Raw genomic sequence first — 15,250 nt, 5'->3', positions numbered from 1 at the left:
TAACACAGAACAATACCAAAGTAGAGGCAGGGATACATAAGATAAGATAACATGAGCTTTTAATGAAAAAAAAGAAGCAACTGATTTTTAAATTCGAGTTTATTGTTTTTCCTTTCAAATAATAAACCAGCAATTACTCTTTTAGATACTTCCCCCCTTTATTGAAATAAATGTAAAAAAATTCTCATAATATAATAAATACACACAAGGTGAGGGAGGAACATTTCATATGAATATATAAAACAAAATACATGGAGTTGTAGAGAAACAAATCAAGACAATGTACTGCTTGTCTCGAAATTTTGCTCTGAAGGTGTAAGTTTGCATTTATGAATATTAAATTTAGCCTATAGAATGAAAAGACTGGAAATATACAGCCAAATAAAATAAACTTTTTACCAAAATGTTCATAAACGTGGCTGCTCATATAACAACACAAAAGCTATTCCAAACAAGTCTCATAAACAGGATGGTATCAAAATAAAGAAAGACAAGAAAAACAGATTACTGCTCATGTCCATATTCAATGTGCTTATTATTCTATATATGATGTGTAAGAGATGAGAAATTGTTCTTGATTTTGCTAATATTATAATTACTTAATAGGGAAAAAATGTATGCCACCATGGTTGGATAAAACATAGACAGGGATGATGTGTAGAGGTGGTGGACTAAATAAAAAAAATTCAATCCAATCAATATGGTGAGAGGTCAAAACACTGCAATTTAAAAAACAACTCATGCAAACAGATTTAAAAAAAAAAAACAATTAGAGAAACAAGTTGTATTTGGATGTATTTTTTATTTTTGGTTGTGAAGATGTTTTCTTAATTTGCTGGTGTTTTACCTATTTGCATGTGTCTTCCTAGATTCCAGGACGTTGAGCCTTTAGCACAACGTAAATAGATTTTAAATATGTTGCTTGGAATAGCGTTTAGAAAATTTAGACCACAGTTTATAAAGTCATTCATAATGACTGTTTAGTTATTAGCCTTTTGACTAGACCAAACTATTTTATCTAATTAAGGGCTTAATGCTAATTGGTTGAGCCATGATCTGGTTCAGCCAGTTGGTATAAACCGCAGCGCTTAATTGGATGTGCAGGGAATAAAAACGGAAGAACAGATTTGGAAACATGGTAAATATTTGTAGGTTGTGAATCAACCATTTCAGCTTAAAGAGAGACTTCAGAGTTCTTTTGCTCAAAAACAACGGTCATTAACGATTTTCGCTTCCGTCAGATTTTGGGCCTACGAGGACCCGTAGTGACGTCGGCATATGGAAATTGTCAGTGACAAGATGGCTACGGAACCAAATAAGACTGAGATCCTCACCATTTTCAAAAGATTAAGATCTGTTCCCACAAACAAGGTAACCGGATAAGACGTCGCCGATGTCCGTGTATCATTCTTTAAACGCGTGCTTTACCGGCAGTTCGTCGGTTAGCTCCGTCTGTCCGGTAAAAAGAGGTTCGCTGGCTGGCTAAGTGTTTCCTAGCTAGGCCAAGCTACACGGTCGGACAGCTAACGGGAGCTAACGGCTGCTAGCCTGCCGGTAAAGCAGTCAAACATAAAGGCCACGTATACGATTCGTGTTCGCCGAGGTGGCTAACCAGTCGGTTAAGCTTCGCTAGTCTTTAGAAACGACGGGAGAACTGGTTAACTGGTTATGCGTTAGCCAAAAAACGAGACATGTAACGTTGACGTACACATTTGTAGTTTTGAAGCTTCTGTCGGTAACATTAACAGATAATGTTTGGCAGGGTTATTTCTTGTCTGTCTGAGCCTTAGCATTAGTTGTACAATCATTTATAATATGTACTAAAGTGGCTTAAACGAAGGCGTATGTGAAAGATGTCAGTGTCACACCGGGCTCTGCTGTTTGACCGGCAGCTTCTGTGTTCACCGTTAAGTCTTCATCTGGGGCCTCAAAGGAAAACCGAGAATGATGTAAAGGGTCTGACATCTGTCAACACTAGGGCTACAGCTAATTGTTATTTTTCATTATCTGTTAATCTCCTAGTTGATTTTCTCCTGATCAATCTCTTAATAGTTTAATCTATAAACTGTCAAAAAAAAGGAAATGAGTCCAAAGTGACGACGTAAAATGTTTTTTTTTTTTTTGCCTGACTAACAGCCCAAAACCCCATGTTATTCAGTTTACAGTGATCCTTACATTAGAGAAGCTGCACTTGTCCCTGACGTGTCTATTTATCTTTGTGAAGTTGTTTGCCCTTTAGTCTTTGTCCCATTGCATGATTTGTAATTGCAGCTCCCCTGGTTCTTATTGATGTGGTGTTTTCCATGGCCAGTGAGGGATTTGTACACAGTGCTTATTATTTTCACTGTTCTCTTCTTCTGATTGTTTGGCTACACTTTCATATTATTATAGTGGTAACTGACTACAGGAAAATAATCACTATAATATCTTAATAAATAAGTTAATGATAATGATAATGTAATAATTGTTAAAAGTAATTTTTTTTAAAAGCAAACAGTTCATAAAATCCACATTACCTTCTTCACGCAGCTGTTTTTAGCCTTTAAAATGAGATTTTCCTTCTGGTTTTCAAGTCTTTACAGTCCTCTTAGATAATTAACTTAATATTTTTGTGATTGAGAAAATAATTGCCCAAAGAATTGATTGATTGAAAGTAACTGTTAGTTTCAGCCCTAATAGCAATAAAATTGAAATGGAGACATTCTTGCTGGTTCCTTTTGAAAGTGGGTTGGTATTAGGTACATACAGATGCTAGCGCTACATCATCAACATACTGTATTGTGCCACCACTGGTACGCTACATCATTGTCATACAGTGGGGAAAAAAAGCTCACTAGAGATGTTATAGTTGTAGCGTGGTAATTGTGTTGCTTATAGATCTCATTAAAATTGTTCCAGTAACAATAGTTATGTCTGCAAGGTAGGTTATGTTTTCACTTGTTTCTGTTGCACTTGGTGGGATGGGGGCTGGGTCAGGGAAGAACACATTCAATTTTGAGGCAGATCCGGATAACTAACTATTATTTAGATTTTTTTTTCTCTGAAGACTGATGTATGTTGTTTGATGGTGGGCTTTGTGGAGGTCTGACTGCCCTTATAGTTTTCAAATGTTTTGTTCTTTGCAGGTATGTTTTGACTGCGCTGCAAAGAACCCCAGCTGGGCGAGTATTCCCTATGGTGTGTTCTTGTGCATCGACTGCTCTGGCATCCATCGCTCCCTGGGAGTGCATCTCAGCTTCATCAGGTAGGTTCAACAATGAACATAGCTGTCAACAGCTATAATAGTGGTGCATACTTCTCTGACAGTTTTTATGAACAATTGAGAAAAGCATGCGTCACTTAAATTGCCAGAGACGGTGAATATGTCTGGGCTAACGTCACTGTTCAGGCAAATGTCTTTTGAACACAGAAATCCCCTCCCCCCACACTTTTCCGGCATCAGATTAAAAGGGTCTTTCTGTAACTTTGCGAAATCAGTGATCCAACATTGACACATGCTTGATGGCCGGCTGTGTGGAAGTGAGAAAGGAACCAGGGTTTGTGCTTCTCTCTCAGCTTCTTTTTCTGTTACGCAACTATTATTAGCACTTTTTATTGGACCAACAAGTGCAACGCTGATTGTCTTTCTGGAGAGATTGTCTAAAAATGTGGGCAGTTATCCCCATATTTAAATGATATCTCCCCCCTCAGTTTTTCACTTCACCTTCCAGTGTGGACGTGCAGATCAACCATAAACACCTGGTGGTCAAACAACACTAGTTCTGACAGGGCATAAACTGGTCCTACATGACCTGTAGGGCCATAATTGTGTGTATGTGTACCTGTCAAACTGGAGAGTTTACTTTCCATATTCTTCCCCTTTTCCCTCAGATCCACTGAGTTAGACTCCAACTGGAACTGGTTTCAGCTTAGATGTATGCAGGTTGGAGGCAACGCCAATGCGGTAAGATTTAGGATCTTCCATGTGAATGAGCCATGTTCCAGGAAGTGTGATTACCTCTATTTATAAAACTTATTTTCTCTTCCTATCTGAAGACGGCATTCTTCCGCCAGCATGGCTGCTCTACAAATGACACCAATGCCAAGTATAACAGTCGTGCAGCCCAGATGTACAGGGAGAAGATTCGGCAGCAAGCAAATGCTGCATTGTCCAAGTATGGCACAGATGTGAGTATAAATGAAGTGGAAACCATCTTGGGAATTAATCATATCTTGTAGCCTAAATCACCTCTGACACTTTGGCCATATTTCTGCATTGATGCAGTCAGCAGTAGACTGCCAGGCTGTATCCCTGGCTTTGTTGGTAAAGCTACAGTGCTGATTACTTATTTTGTTTGTTGGCTTGCAGCCAGGCGATAATATTGTACATTGCAATTTTTGAGCTTCACTATATTGAAATATCAATTTAGGATATTGCCCAAGCCTACTTGCCATCATGAATCTGCCCTTCAGCTGTAATACATAATTTTTCAGTCATAAATGATTTTAACTTAGCCTGCTTTTAGCTCGCAGTACAGCCCAGTTCAACAGCCTTTATTAATCCTCACTGATGACATAACAAGTTAGTTTAGCGAAAACAAACTCATTCTTATTGAACTCTTATTTAACCCTGGAACATTCAGTACAATCCGTGTGCATACTAAGCAGCCTCGATCTAACAGGCTGAAGTAATCATAAACAATAATTATATATGGTGTCTGTGTCAGATGTTTGTAATAACTACATGGCAACTTTTCTGATTTAAGATGTTTCAAATCAAGTGAGATATTTACATCTGTTATATGACTGTTTCTCAATGAGCTTCACTGATCTGATCTCTGGTCAAGCTCCTGTCGCCTGTTAGCTAACAGCTACACACAGTCTTATTAAGTAGTTGAATCATTTTGTTTTTTAATTTTACATTCCACTGATGTGAGACTCAGTCTGGTGTCCTGTGGATCATTGACAAACTGGATAATCGTGATTATCAGTGTCTGAGCCACAGTAGCAGATCTAGTTCAGAGTCCACAGGGTGCGTGCTAATCACAGTGTATGATGCTCACATCATTGGCAATAATCCAAAAAAAGTAAAAGGCAAAATTTAAAACCTCCTTTGTGAACATTAGTCACTGGAATTGTCTGAGTGTGTCTAAGTGAAGCAAACACTCTTCCTCTCGTCATTGCAGCTATGGATCGATTCTTCTGGAGGAGGAGCTCCCACAGTTCCCGAGAAGAAAGAGGAAGACTTTTTTGCCGAACATACGCAGGTTTGTCTTTTTGCAAAATCACAGCCTGCTGCCATCTTCAGTAAATATATTTGTGATTTAAAAAAAAATGTTTGCAAAATGTCTGAGAATACGTCATAGTACAGGAACATTTTCTTTTCTTTTTTCCTTTTTTTCATTATTTCTACAAGAAACTATTGGATAGTGTGTTTTATTCAGGCTGAGACTTTACAGACATTACTTAAAAGAAATTTCAATTTATTTTGTAAAGTAAAAACATAACAAACAAACATTGTGATCTCTTTAATTTGATAATCAAACAGCTGTGAAGACGATATGACTGAGCTAGACAATTTACAAAAATATGATACTAATGACAAAGATAACAGGAAGTTACAAGTTCACTGAGAGTGAAGAACAGTTGACAATTAACAGGTAACAGTTAACAACAACATAAATACAATGAACATTTATTAAAGAAGTGTCTAATAATGCAGCCTGAAAATAGTTTTGGGGAGAAAAAAAATATATATATATATGTGTGTGTGTGTGTGTGTGTGTGTGTGTGTGTGTGTGTGTGTATATATATATAAATAAAAAACGATATGGTTTATGAAATTCTCTTAACTCAATTTAAAGTGCAAACACCTTAAATCCGTTTTTTATCTTTCTAGCCTGCTAACGACTGGAGCATGGCGCTGGCCTCGGAGCCAGAGCAGAATGGAGCCACTGTCACCCCACAGCTGACGGACACAGCACCCAAAGGCCAGGATGACACCCGTGAGTACAACAAAGCCTTCTGTTACCTTATGTGTTTCAGTCAATGTAAAAGTTACTCCTGTCATGAACTGCTCAGCCTTTGAAATGCTTCCCAAAGTCTGAAAAAATAACCCTGATGATGTCATAGTGATGTCATCAGGGTTATGTTGGCCTCGGCGGATGGTCTAGACATTTTGAACAGAAAGCCTGTGTTGCAGGGGGTGTGGAGTGTGAAAGACGTGAGTGTTCACAGGGGGGAGGGACTGATGAAAGGATGCTGTTGGTTGCAACATTGGAAATGTTGGATTCAGAATCAGCTACTTTGATTTTGACTATTTATATTTATCTGTCTCTTGTGAGACAGTGTTATTGTGTGTTCACACGTAGGGATACAGGTAGACACAAAAACATTAGCTGCAATTATTTTCCACACATCCTTCTTTTTTATGTCCTGTTTAGTTTTTAAAGTCTCGTTGCAGATAATTCAGAAGCTTTGATGATCAGCTCTTCCCTTATTTTGTTACAGTTCCTTTGTGTAGTGGAGTAGCAGTAAATAGTAGTAGTTCTGTTTCTGCTGGAATCAAGATGATCACAGTTGACTGTGTCCTGGCTGCTGCTTGTACTGTGTCAGAGGATATTTTCATGAAGTGTTCTTATCTTTCCCCTGTAGTGTAGCTGGGGGCTTTTTGACTCTGTTGAGCTCAGCAGGGGTGCAATGCTTAAATTCACAATAACCAGCAGCTGTGACTGTGGCAGGTCTCACTGTGGGCACGTAGCTGTACTAAATCACTGGAGTGCCACTTAAAAATGTCAGTGAACTGAATTGGTTTCACCAGTCAAGGCTTTGACTGACAGAGGCTGGAGACGACACTTAAACCTGACAGAGCAGCAAACTGTGGAGTATAAATTGGGAATCTTTTGTTTTGTTACTTCAAATGTTTGATGTGTAATGTTTTCAATGTTTTTTTTTTTTTTTTAGAGCCAGAGGAAGGACCCAGCATCGATGGTCTGGGCACATCACCCAAAGCCTCCATTGGTGAGTCTGTTGACCATGAGTAACAGCACGAACACTGTCCTGCTCTCTCCGGAAGTCAGCGCTGTCAACTTCAATTCCCCCTCCCATGTCTGACACTTGTTCTCATTCAGTGGTACAAACTTACCTCAGTCTGACACTGCAGCTTCATATCTCTCTCTCTCTTTCTATCTCTGGATCTTTCTCTCTCTCTGTTTATCTGTACAAATAATCTTACTTTCTACTAGGTGTGTCATATATCTGTAGATATATGACAATCTTTTTTAGTAGAATCACAGTCCACAATCTTAATCATGATCTGCATCCTGTTTCCGCTCTGATTTTATTGTGAAAGTCTAGACTGGAAGTTGTGATTCGTATCTTTCCATCGCTGTCACTCTTCCTTCAGATGTATGTCTACTCACCACTCTTCACCCATGATGCTATCTTCTTCTACAAATTGTGTCACTACCAATCACAGTTTTTGCTGAGTTCATGTTGAGTATTCGTTTGGACTTTATTTACAATTTATGAACTGCTGTATGTAAGTATTTAAATAAGAAAGTTCAGACGCTGCTGACCCCAGGCTCCGGGTCGTCCTGCTTCCTGTCCCCCTGCCTGCAGACTGTAACTCTACCGTCTTGGGCTGCAGCTGGTGATGGTGGTTCTTGTCCTGCTCAGGTGTAGAAGTGATACATGTACAGCTACACCAATATATAACGGACCACTGTCTCCAGCTGTAGTTAGCGGGCTAGCTGTTTAACAGTTGACCAAGGGCTGGTTAGTAGAAATCAAACTTTTAATATTAAATATCTAAATATGGCAGCTTTTGATGACGCGATCTGTACGATTCATCTGAACGGTAGATCCTATGCCAAAGTAAGATCCTCCACGATATAAGATCGTCAGATCACCCAGCCCTACTTTCTGTCCTCCGAGTAGTAATTATTGCACTGCAGAGACATTTCCCACATGCATCTGTGATGGCTGTGCAGGTGCAGGGTTGTAATTATGACAAAGTAGCAGCTATTAGACATGATCAACAACAAAAACCATGAAATGTCAATTCGTTTTTATCACTCATGTCTGCATTTGTGTTTTATACCCATGAACACAAATCTTACTTTTCACTTTTAAGATGCTGAATCAAGTTGGACTTCAACTAATGATTATTTGCATCACTGATTATTCAACTGAATATTTTCTCAGTTAGTGATAAAAATATAACTTTAATAATACAAAAAAGATGCAACACAATGAAAAAATGTATAAATAGAAACATCGAACACAGCAGAGAGGCTTCAGAACAGACAGAGAGAGGCAGCTTTGAGACAAATGAAATTAGTAGTAAATGAATAATGTGTAAATCTCAGAAGTATATTTAAAAATATTGTAATATTAATATTTCACAAAAGCAATGTCTTGAAATATGACCAGGTTGCTTGATTCTTATGACCAACAGTCCAAAACCCACATACTGAACTCACATTAATTTAACGGTGACAATGGAGAAGTGAGGTGTGTAATAAAAACGGCTTAAAATTATGAATCTATTATGAAACTGTTGCTAATTATTTTTCTGTGGCTTGACTAACTGGTTAATTGACTCATCATCTTCAATATGTCATCAGCATCAGCTGTCTGAGCTCAAACCTTGTTGATAAATTATGAATATGTGAAAACTTCTTCTTCTATGGTTTGGATTATGGTTTGTTTTGTCCTGTAGAGGAGAACATGCGTTTGTCATCACAGGAAGGATGGACACCCACAGGTGATTTGGTGTGGGCACAGCTGCTGTTTGCGCTGGCTTGGTTTATGCCTCGGAAGCATGGTTGTGTTGCTTGATTGACATCTCAAAGGCCACCTCCATTTCTCCCTTCTCTGCTTATCACGCAATGGGAACGGCTCACTCTGCAGGGCTTGTGATAGTTGTGTGAATTTTTCCTGTAAGCAGAGTTTCTCTCTCATGAGGTGTAGCTCGGTTCTCTCAGCCATAGGTCGGTGCATTGTGCAGAATGAGAAGTCACTGTCACGTTGTCTCACATACCTGCAGGTAATCAGTGCGTGGATGAGAATTTAGCTGTGAGCGTTTCTAATGACAGTATTTGTCACAATAGTCGTCTCCTCATGCCTCTGTGATTTTAGGTCCTATCCTTCTCTTGTTCATTTTATTACAGACAAACAGCCGACAGACTAACGAGAGCAGGAATGTTTTCATCTAGCTGTGGTTGAGTCACTGGCCGTTTTTGGGAAACTAAGGTCAAAAGATGGCTTTGACATGTTGTGCTTGTGCACTGGCTTACACATCCCTAACAGAGCGTCATGCTTTGTGTTTCTGTCATGAGTCGCAGTTTGGGAATTAACAGTGACACCCCACTCAATGCTGTTTCTCTGCAGTGGGAGCTTTTATCAATATTGGCTTGTTTTTCTTCCTGCTTTGATTTCAGGTTAAATGAAGATAAATAAAAATCTCTTTCCACTTGTGTTACAGATGTGAAACCCTCCATTATTGGAAAGAAGAAGCCTATGGCAGCCAAAAAAGGGGTGAGTCACATAGGGTCATATTCTCACCTTGTGTTTTGCGAGCTGTGATGCAGTGCATGATGGGAACTTGGTTCATATGAAACAAGAGAACACAGGTGAACACAGACTGTGCACATGCATCATTCTGCACAGTGAAGCTCAATCATCACAGTCCAGGATCAATAAGGGGAAAAAACATTTGATATGTAACTCTGACCTGGAACTAATCTGTGTGCCACATGTTCTCTCATCGATGCAGCTCGGTGCAAAGAAAGGTCTCGGTGCCCAGAAGGTGAGCAGTAAGAGTTTCTCTGAGGTGGAGAAACAGGCGCAGGTGGCTGAGAAGCTCAGAGAGGAGCAGGCAGCTGAGGTGAAGAAACAAGCCGAGGAATCCATGTGAGGACAGTTTAATATCTCTTAACTGAGCTTATGTAAAGCATTTCATTCTGAGCTTTTCAAATCAAGAATAAACTGCAGGTACAAGAAGAGTAATATTCAAAACCTCTTCACCTTTACTCACACGTGATTGGTGTTTGCAGTGTGGCCTCGATGCGTTTGGCCTACAAAGAGCTGGAGATCGACAGGAAGATGGAGGAAAAGAAGCTTCAGACTCTGGAAGGCAAGAAGAGAGAGCAGGCCGAGAGGCTGGGCATGGGCTTCGGAAACAGGAGGTAACAGCACAGCACAAACATGGGTTGTTATCATCCTGAGTTCAGTGTGGGGACGAGTTGTCTGTTCAAAACACTTGTATAGAGGACTAATGACTGAAGTCTTATTATGAGGAACAGCCATAGTTTTCTAGAAGAACAGCACATCACAAAAGCTATTTGTTAGGTCTCTAAATGTGTGTGTGTGTGTGTGTGTGTGTGTGTGTGTGTGTGTGTGTCTCTGTGTGTCTGTGTGTCTGTGTGTGTGTGTGTGTGTGTTCCCTTTTTCCTGTTTCCTGTTTCAGTGCTGTGTCTCACTCAGTGATGTCAGAGATGCAGGTGATCGAGCAGGAGACTCCTGTGGCAGCAAAGTCCTCCTCTCGCTCCAAACTGGACATGTTTGATGAGCTGGGCTTCACCTCTGGACCCCCGAAGTACAGACGACTCTCCTCAGAAAACACCCACTCATCTATACCTGTCTGTCAGTTTAAATGGAACTAAATCCACTGTGCTCAATCTTTCAGGTACAAGGACAACCCATTTACAGTGGGAGACAGTTTTGGATCCCGGTGGGACACTGATGGAGGAAGTGCCTCCTTCACCACCTCCTGGGCTCTTGATAAAGAGGATCCCAAAGAGGAGGTCACCATCTCTAGTATTCAGCCAATTGGAGAGAGGTATCTGCACAGACTCTCAGCGTTTTGTCTTTATTCCAAAATGAAAAAACAGTTGTGTGTACTGTAATTGGTGCAGTTCTGATGTGTGGTTTCGTGTTGAATGCAGACTTCCCAGCAGGAGGAAAGCCGAGGTGTCAGCTCCAGTGTCAGAGTCCAGCGAGGCCAGGCAGAAGTTTGCCAATGCAAAGGCGATCTCCTCTGACATGTTCTTCGGACGGGAGAGCAGCGCAGAGGTGGGAGACCTCTTCTTCAGCTCTGTTTAAAACATGAACTAAAGTAGTACCACATCAAGATCAAATTCAGAATCTTGACAACTGTGTATTAAAAGCAATGATCAGCTGTTATCAGCCTGCTTTTAACCTCTGTTTCCTCTTCTTTCAGTACGATGCAAAGACAAGACTGGAGAGCATGTCTGGAAGCACCTCCATCAGTTCAGCTGACCTGTTTGGGGATGAAAGTGACCATAAAGGTAAGACCTGTTTGTGTGGGATGAAGAAATTAAAATAAAACCTCAGCAGGATTAAAAGCTGCAGCAAGCTCATCTTAAAGGATAAGACTGGTGTTACTGTTTTCTTCTACGTGGCCAAAAACGACTTCTAAAAATCTAAAACACACACTCTGTTACTCCCTGTATGTGGCCCGTTGGTTCCTACTGAAGATGTAAATCTTGAAAACACCTCACTAATATATAGTTTAAGTTGTAAAGTCTCAGTCATTCTCTAAAGCACTGAAGTTTTCTTTTTTTAAATGGAACTGTACTGCTCATGTCCAGTCATGAACCTGGTGAAGCTGTTGAAGTGGCAGCAGAACTGTTTGTGGGACTGAGTCAGAGTAAACTACTGTGTGTGTGTGTGTGTGTGTGTGTGTGTGTGTGTGTGTGTGTGTGTGTGTGTGTGTGTGTGTGTGTGTGTGTGTGTGTGTGTGTGTGTGTGTGTGTGTGTGTGTGTGTGTGTGTTCATGGTGATGAAGGAACACATCACTCAGTGTAACAGTGAACAATCGTTTTTTGAAACAGTGGAGCTCTGAGGACTCAGACTGACAAACTGTGGAGAGACGTCATGTGTTGCGTTCATTTAAATATGTGTCAGGATTTTTGTGCTAATTCCTCTGCTCCTCTCAGGGAGGGCATCGGGCTTCGACAGCGTGCTCCCCTCCGGCCCCGACATCGCACAGTTCAAACAGGGAGTGAAGACTGTAGCAGGCAAGATGGCTGTCCTCGCCAACGGTGTCATGAACACGATCCAGGTTAGATATCAGCCGGGTCAACGTGTTTTCTGTTTGGCTTCTGTGGCTCCTGGCTTCCCTCAGCTGTCCCTCCTCCTCACATCGTAGCTCTTCTCAGTAGGGATGTGAGAGAGGGACGAGTACAGAGAAACTATATTTACCTAATGGGACATGTTCACTGACTGTAGCTTCAGTTTGAGAAGGAGGCATCTACTCATAACTGAAAACATCTTATCAGGACTAAAATTGTGTGTAAATGTTCGTAGGGAAACCACAAGATGACTTCTGCTCTAATACTGATGATAGATGGAAACAATACCACAATACAAATAAAAGAACAGACGTGAGAGGCTGATAAAATTAGGTCTGTCACAGTATCAGATTTTTGCTACACGATTGTTTGGCCAAAAAAATTCACGACAACGATATCATAATATCTGTTGATAATTTGAAAAAAAAATACTGTCGGTCAAATTCATTTTTAACTTTGAATGAACTAGACTCCAGTACGAGTGTCGGGAGGTGGAGAGAGTCTGTAAACATAACTGTACAAAAAGAACAATTACACATCACATAAGATCCACAGGGCCTAATATCAAATGTTAATTATTAACTTAATATCAGTGTTTCAACTACAGGATACACAGCTGTTGCCTCACTGAGGCCACGTCCACTCTGCTATGTTTTAGTTCATCCACACCACTCTGGAGTTTTTAGGCTCTTAAAACGAGAGTTTTTGAAATGCAGCTGACTCTGTTTGCAGTTTGAAAACTCTGTGGTTATGTTGTGGTCTGGATGGGCAGCTACAGACCTTTGTAAACGATAACGTAAACATCCTGATTTAATCTTATCAGACTCCACTACCAGTGGTGAAAGCAACATGGATCATGAGAAACAAGTGTAACTGACCTTGTTGTCTCTGCTGTGCAGCTAAATTCTGCATTTTAATGCTACAACTTTTGCTGTTCTTTGCTGTTCCTCGTTCAGAGGATTTTCTGTAATTTATCAACTGCAGAGTGAACGATCTGCTTCCTGTTTACACTGGCTCGCACATGCCCAGTGTGGGTGAATGCTCACTCCTCTGTATTTGTGATGTTTTCTCAGGATCGTTACGGCTCCTACTGATCGGCCCTGAGCGGTGAGCAGCAGCCGGTGGAAACACAAACTAACTAACGTCTGCGTAGAGCCAACCAGCCTCCTGACTGACATGTGCATTTGGGCGGAAGAGACGGGACGAGAGAGAGAGAGACGGGAAGCAGAGAGGATTGCATGGGGTGAAAAGAATGCGTCCTTCTCGCCTGTCCTTCTTTTAGAGACAATTTTACCGGAGTGAGACAGTATTTTCTTCTCTCATTCTCATTAGCAGACTCTTGAGTTTTATTTTCATAAGGAAACCATCGAAGGGTGTTGTCTTTTCTAAACCAAGAGTTATGTTGTAATTTACTGTCAAGAATTTTTTGGTCTTAGATTTTCAAAAACAACGTCAAGAGTTAATTCTATTATATTTTATTCCTCCTGCATAAATCAAAGTGTTGTTTTTGATCCATATTATCAAATTCTCTTATTCTCTCTTATGTCTTTTATTTTGTTTTTTTCTGATATTAAAAAAGGTGCAGTATATATTTCCAACTTTTAGCGTTAATTTGAACAAGAATCCACGATGTTTGCATTCAGTGTTTGATTCACTGCTGCTCACTCACAGTAGAGTTGGTCCACAGCTTGTTTTTTTATCCACTCAAAGCATCAACAGCCAACTGTCTTGACAATTTCAGAGAATTTGTGAGCTTGGAATTATGCACGTCTGTCTGGGTGGGAGCACATACTCTGAAACACTGGAGCATCCGATATTTGATGTCCTTGCTGCTGTGGTTTTATTTGTTATCTGTCTTTTGAGAACTGTTAAACCCAGGGAGCACGTGGGCGGCTCAGGGTGCGACACCTCTAGTTTGACTCATGTCCCAGCAAAGTTGTGCACAGGAATTGAAATTTCAAATTAGGGATTAAGGGGGCATCAAAATTAAAAATAGATAAGTGGGTTTTGATACAGACAACAGATAGAACATGCTGAGTCCCAGCTCATGAAACAGTGACACTGTTTTGACTATGCATCTCCATTTTCTGTCAAGTTTCTGCCAGTTGAATCTGAAGTCTGCCTCAGGGTACCTCAGCTCTCACTTATTCCCGCTCAGCAGTTGAACTTTTATTTTGGAAGGTGGATGTCTTCAGTTTACATGTTTATCTTTTCACACATTTTGGCCAATGAAAAATATTCTGACATTCAAGTTGTAGAACACATCATAAGGGTTGTGCCTCTAACTGACGACGATCCTCAGACAAAATGATGTGTCTTTAGTGTAAGGAAGCCTTTCAGTATTTCTCTAACACCTGCCAGGTAGCATGCAAGTGAATCCAACAACATGTATCTAGTATGTACCTCTGTCATAGAATCAGACTTATAGAGCGTGGTCACACCCTGTCTGAGCTTCCTGTGTGTGGTGCAGCTCATGTCAAACCCACAGTACCGTCACTTTATGTTCCCGGCAGACTTGACATTCAACATGTTTTTGAAAGGATTGTCTGAGCAGATGAGGTCTGGATACCGGTTTGTAATTTTCTTTGACAGATCAGAGCGTCATATTTTTCCTAGTGTGGCCATGCCTGTGAACATCCCACCTGTGATAAACTCTCCAAAAAGTAACAACCATGTGGACTGAAAGGATGAAACATTCGACTATTTATTTGTAAGCTACAAAAAGAAACTATTCAGTATGTTAATAAAGATGGAAAACCTCTGATGTGTTCACGTCACTGACTCCAGCACAACAACACAGACTTAAACCTGTTTTCATTATGTTAACTTTAATAGTCCCCCTTTTTTTTTTTTTTTTTTTACATATATATTTTTACAGTGTTTTATCTGAAGTGTTGATCTCCATCAGAAGATATATCTGTGGTTTTAAGAACCAAAAACCATCTCAGTGTAGTTTTACATCTCCTCTCTCAGGCTTCTCTCTGGAGCTCTCGTCTGGATCTGAGCTTCTCTTCTGATTGGCTGACTATTTACTGAGTGATCCAATAAAAAAATATAGCAGGTTTTATCAAATCCTGCAAGGTTGGATGGTGGGTCCAGGCTTGGGGCGTGGCTGAGGGCGGTGACTGCTTTGTTGTGACATCACAAAGTTGCAGAAGTCCTGACGGCTGGTT

The 15,250-nt window shown here is 40.4% G+C and overlaps 1 protein-coding gene across 2 annotated transcripts; it reads left to right on the top strand.

The window, feature by feature from the left end:
- The first annotated feature begins 1,217 nt into the window (after positions 1 to 1,217).
- arfgap2 (ADP-ribosylation factor GTPase activating protein 2) lies at positions 1,218 to 14,838 on the top strand. Of its 2 annotated transcripts, XM_071489734.1 has the most exons (17): positions 1,218 to 1,371; positions 3,126 to 3,244; positions 3,871 to 3,943; positions 4,036 to 4,167; positions 5,166 to 5,246; positions 5,879 to 5,984; positions 6,943 to 6,999; positions 8,702 to 8,746; positions 9,467 to 9,519; positions 9,758 to 9,894; positions 10,038 to 10,169; positions 10,451 to 10,579; positions 10,670 to 10,822; positions 10,929 to 11,055; positions 11,204 to 11,291; positions 11,943 to 12,067; positions 13,151 to 14,838. In XM_071489734.1, the coding sequence occupies exons 1-17, from the start codon at positions 1,279 to 1,281 to the stop codon at positions 13,169 to 13,171; spliced, it is 1,671 nt and encodes a 556-aa protein (XP_071345835.1). In that variant the 5' UTR covers positions 1,218 to 1,278; the 3' UTR covers positions 13,172 to 14,838. The 2 variants fall into 2 exon arrangements, with proteins under 2 accessions (XP_071345835.1, XP_071345836.1); XM_071489735.1 differs by lacking the exon at positions 8,702 to 8,746 and having other exon boundaries at positions 1,219 to 1,371.
- Positions 14,839 to 15,250: the final 412 nt, after the last annotated feature.

This window comes from Trachinotus anak, unplaced genomic scaffold (assembly GCF_046630095.1).
Source record: "Trachinotus anak isolate AG129_WGS33_773 ecotype Australia unplaced genomic scaffold, CSIRO_AGI_Tana_v1 ptg000011l, whole genome shotgun sequence".
Lineage (NCBI taxonomy): Eukaryota > Metazoa > Chordata > Actinopteri > Carangiformes > Carangidae > Trachinotus > Trachinotus anak.
This window is presented reverse-complemented; position numbering and strand designations above follow the sequence as displayed.

Excerpts from the sequence above, each read along its gene's own strand:
- arfgap2 (XM_071489734.1), top strand. The coding sequence starts at position 1,279 with ATGGAAATTGTCAGTGACAAGATGGCTACGGAACCAAATAAGACTGAG. Across the intron at positions 8,747-9,466 it reads GGAAGGATGGACACCCACAG|ATGTGAAACCCTCCATTATT; the intron begins GTGATTTGGTGT and ends CTTGTGTTACAG. Across the intron at positions 11,056-11,203 it reads GACGGGAGAGCAGCGCAGAG|TACGATGCAAAGACAAGACT; the intron begins GTGGGAGACCTC and ends CTCTTCTTTCAG.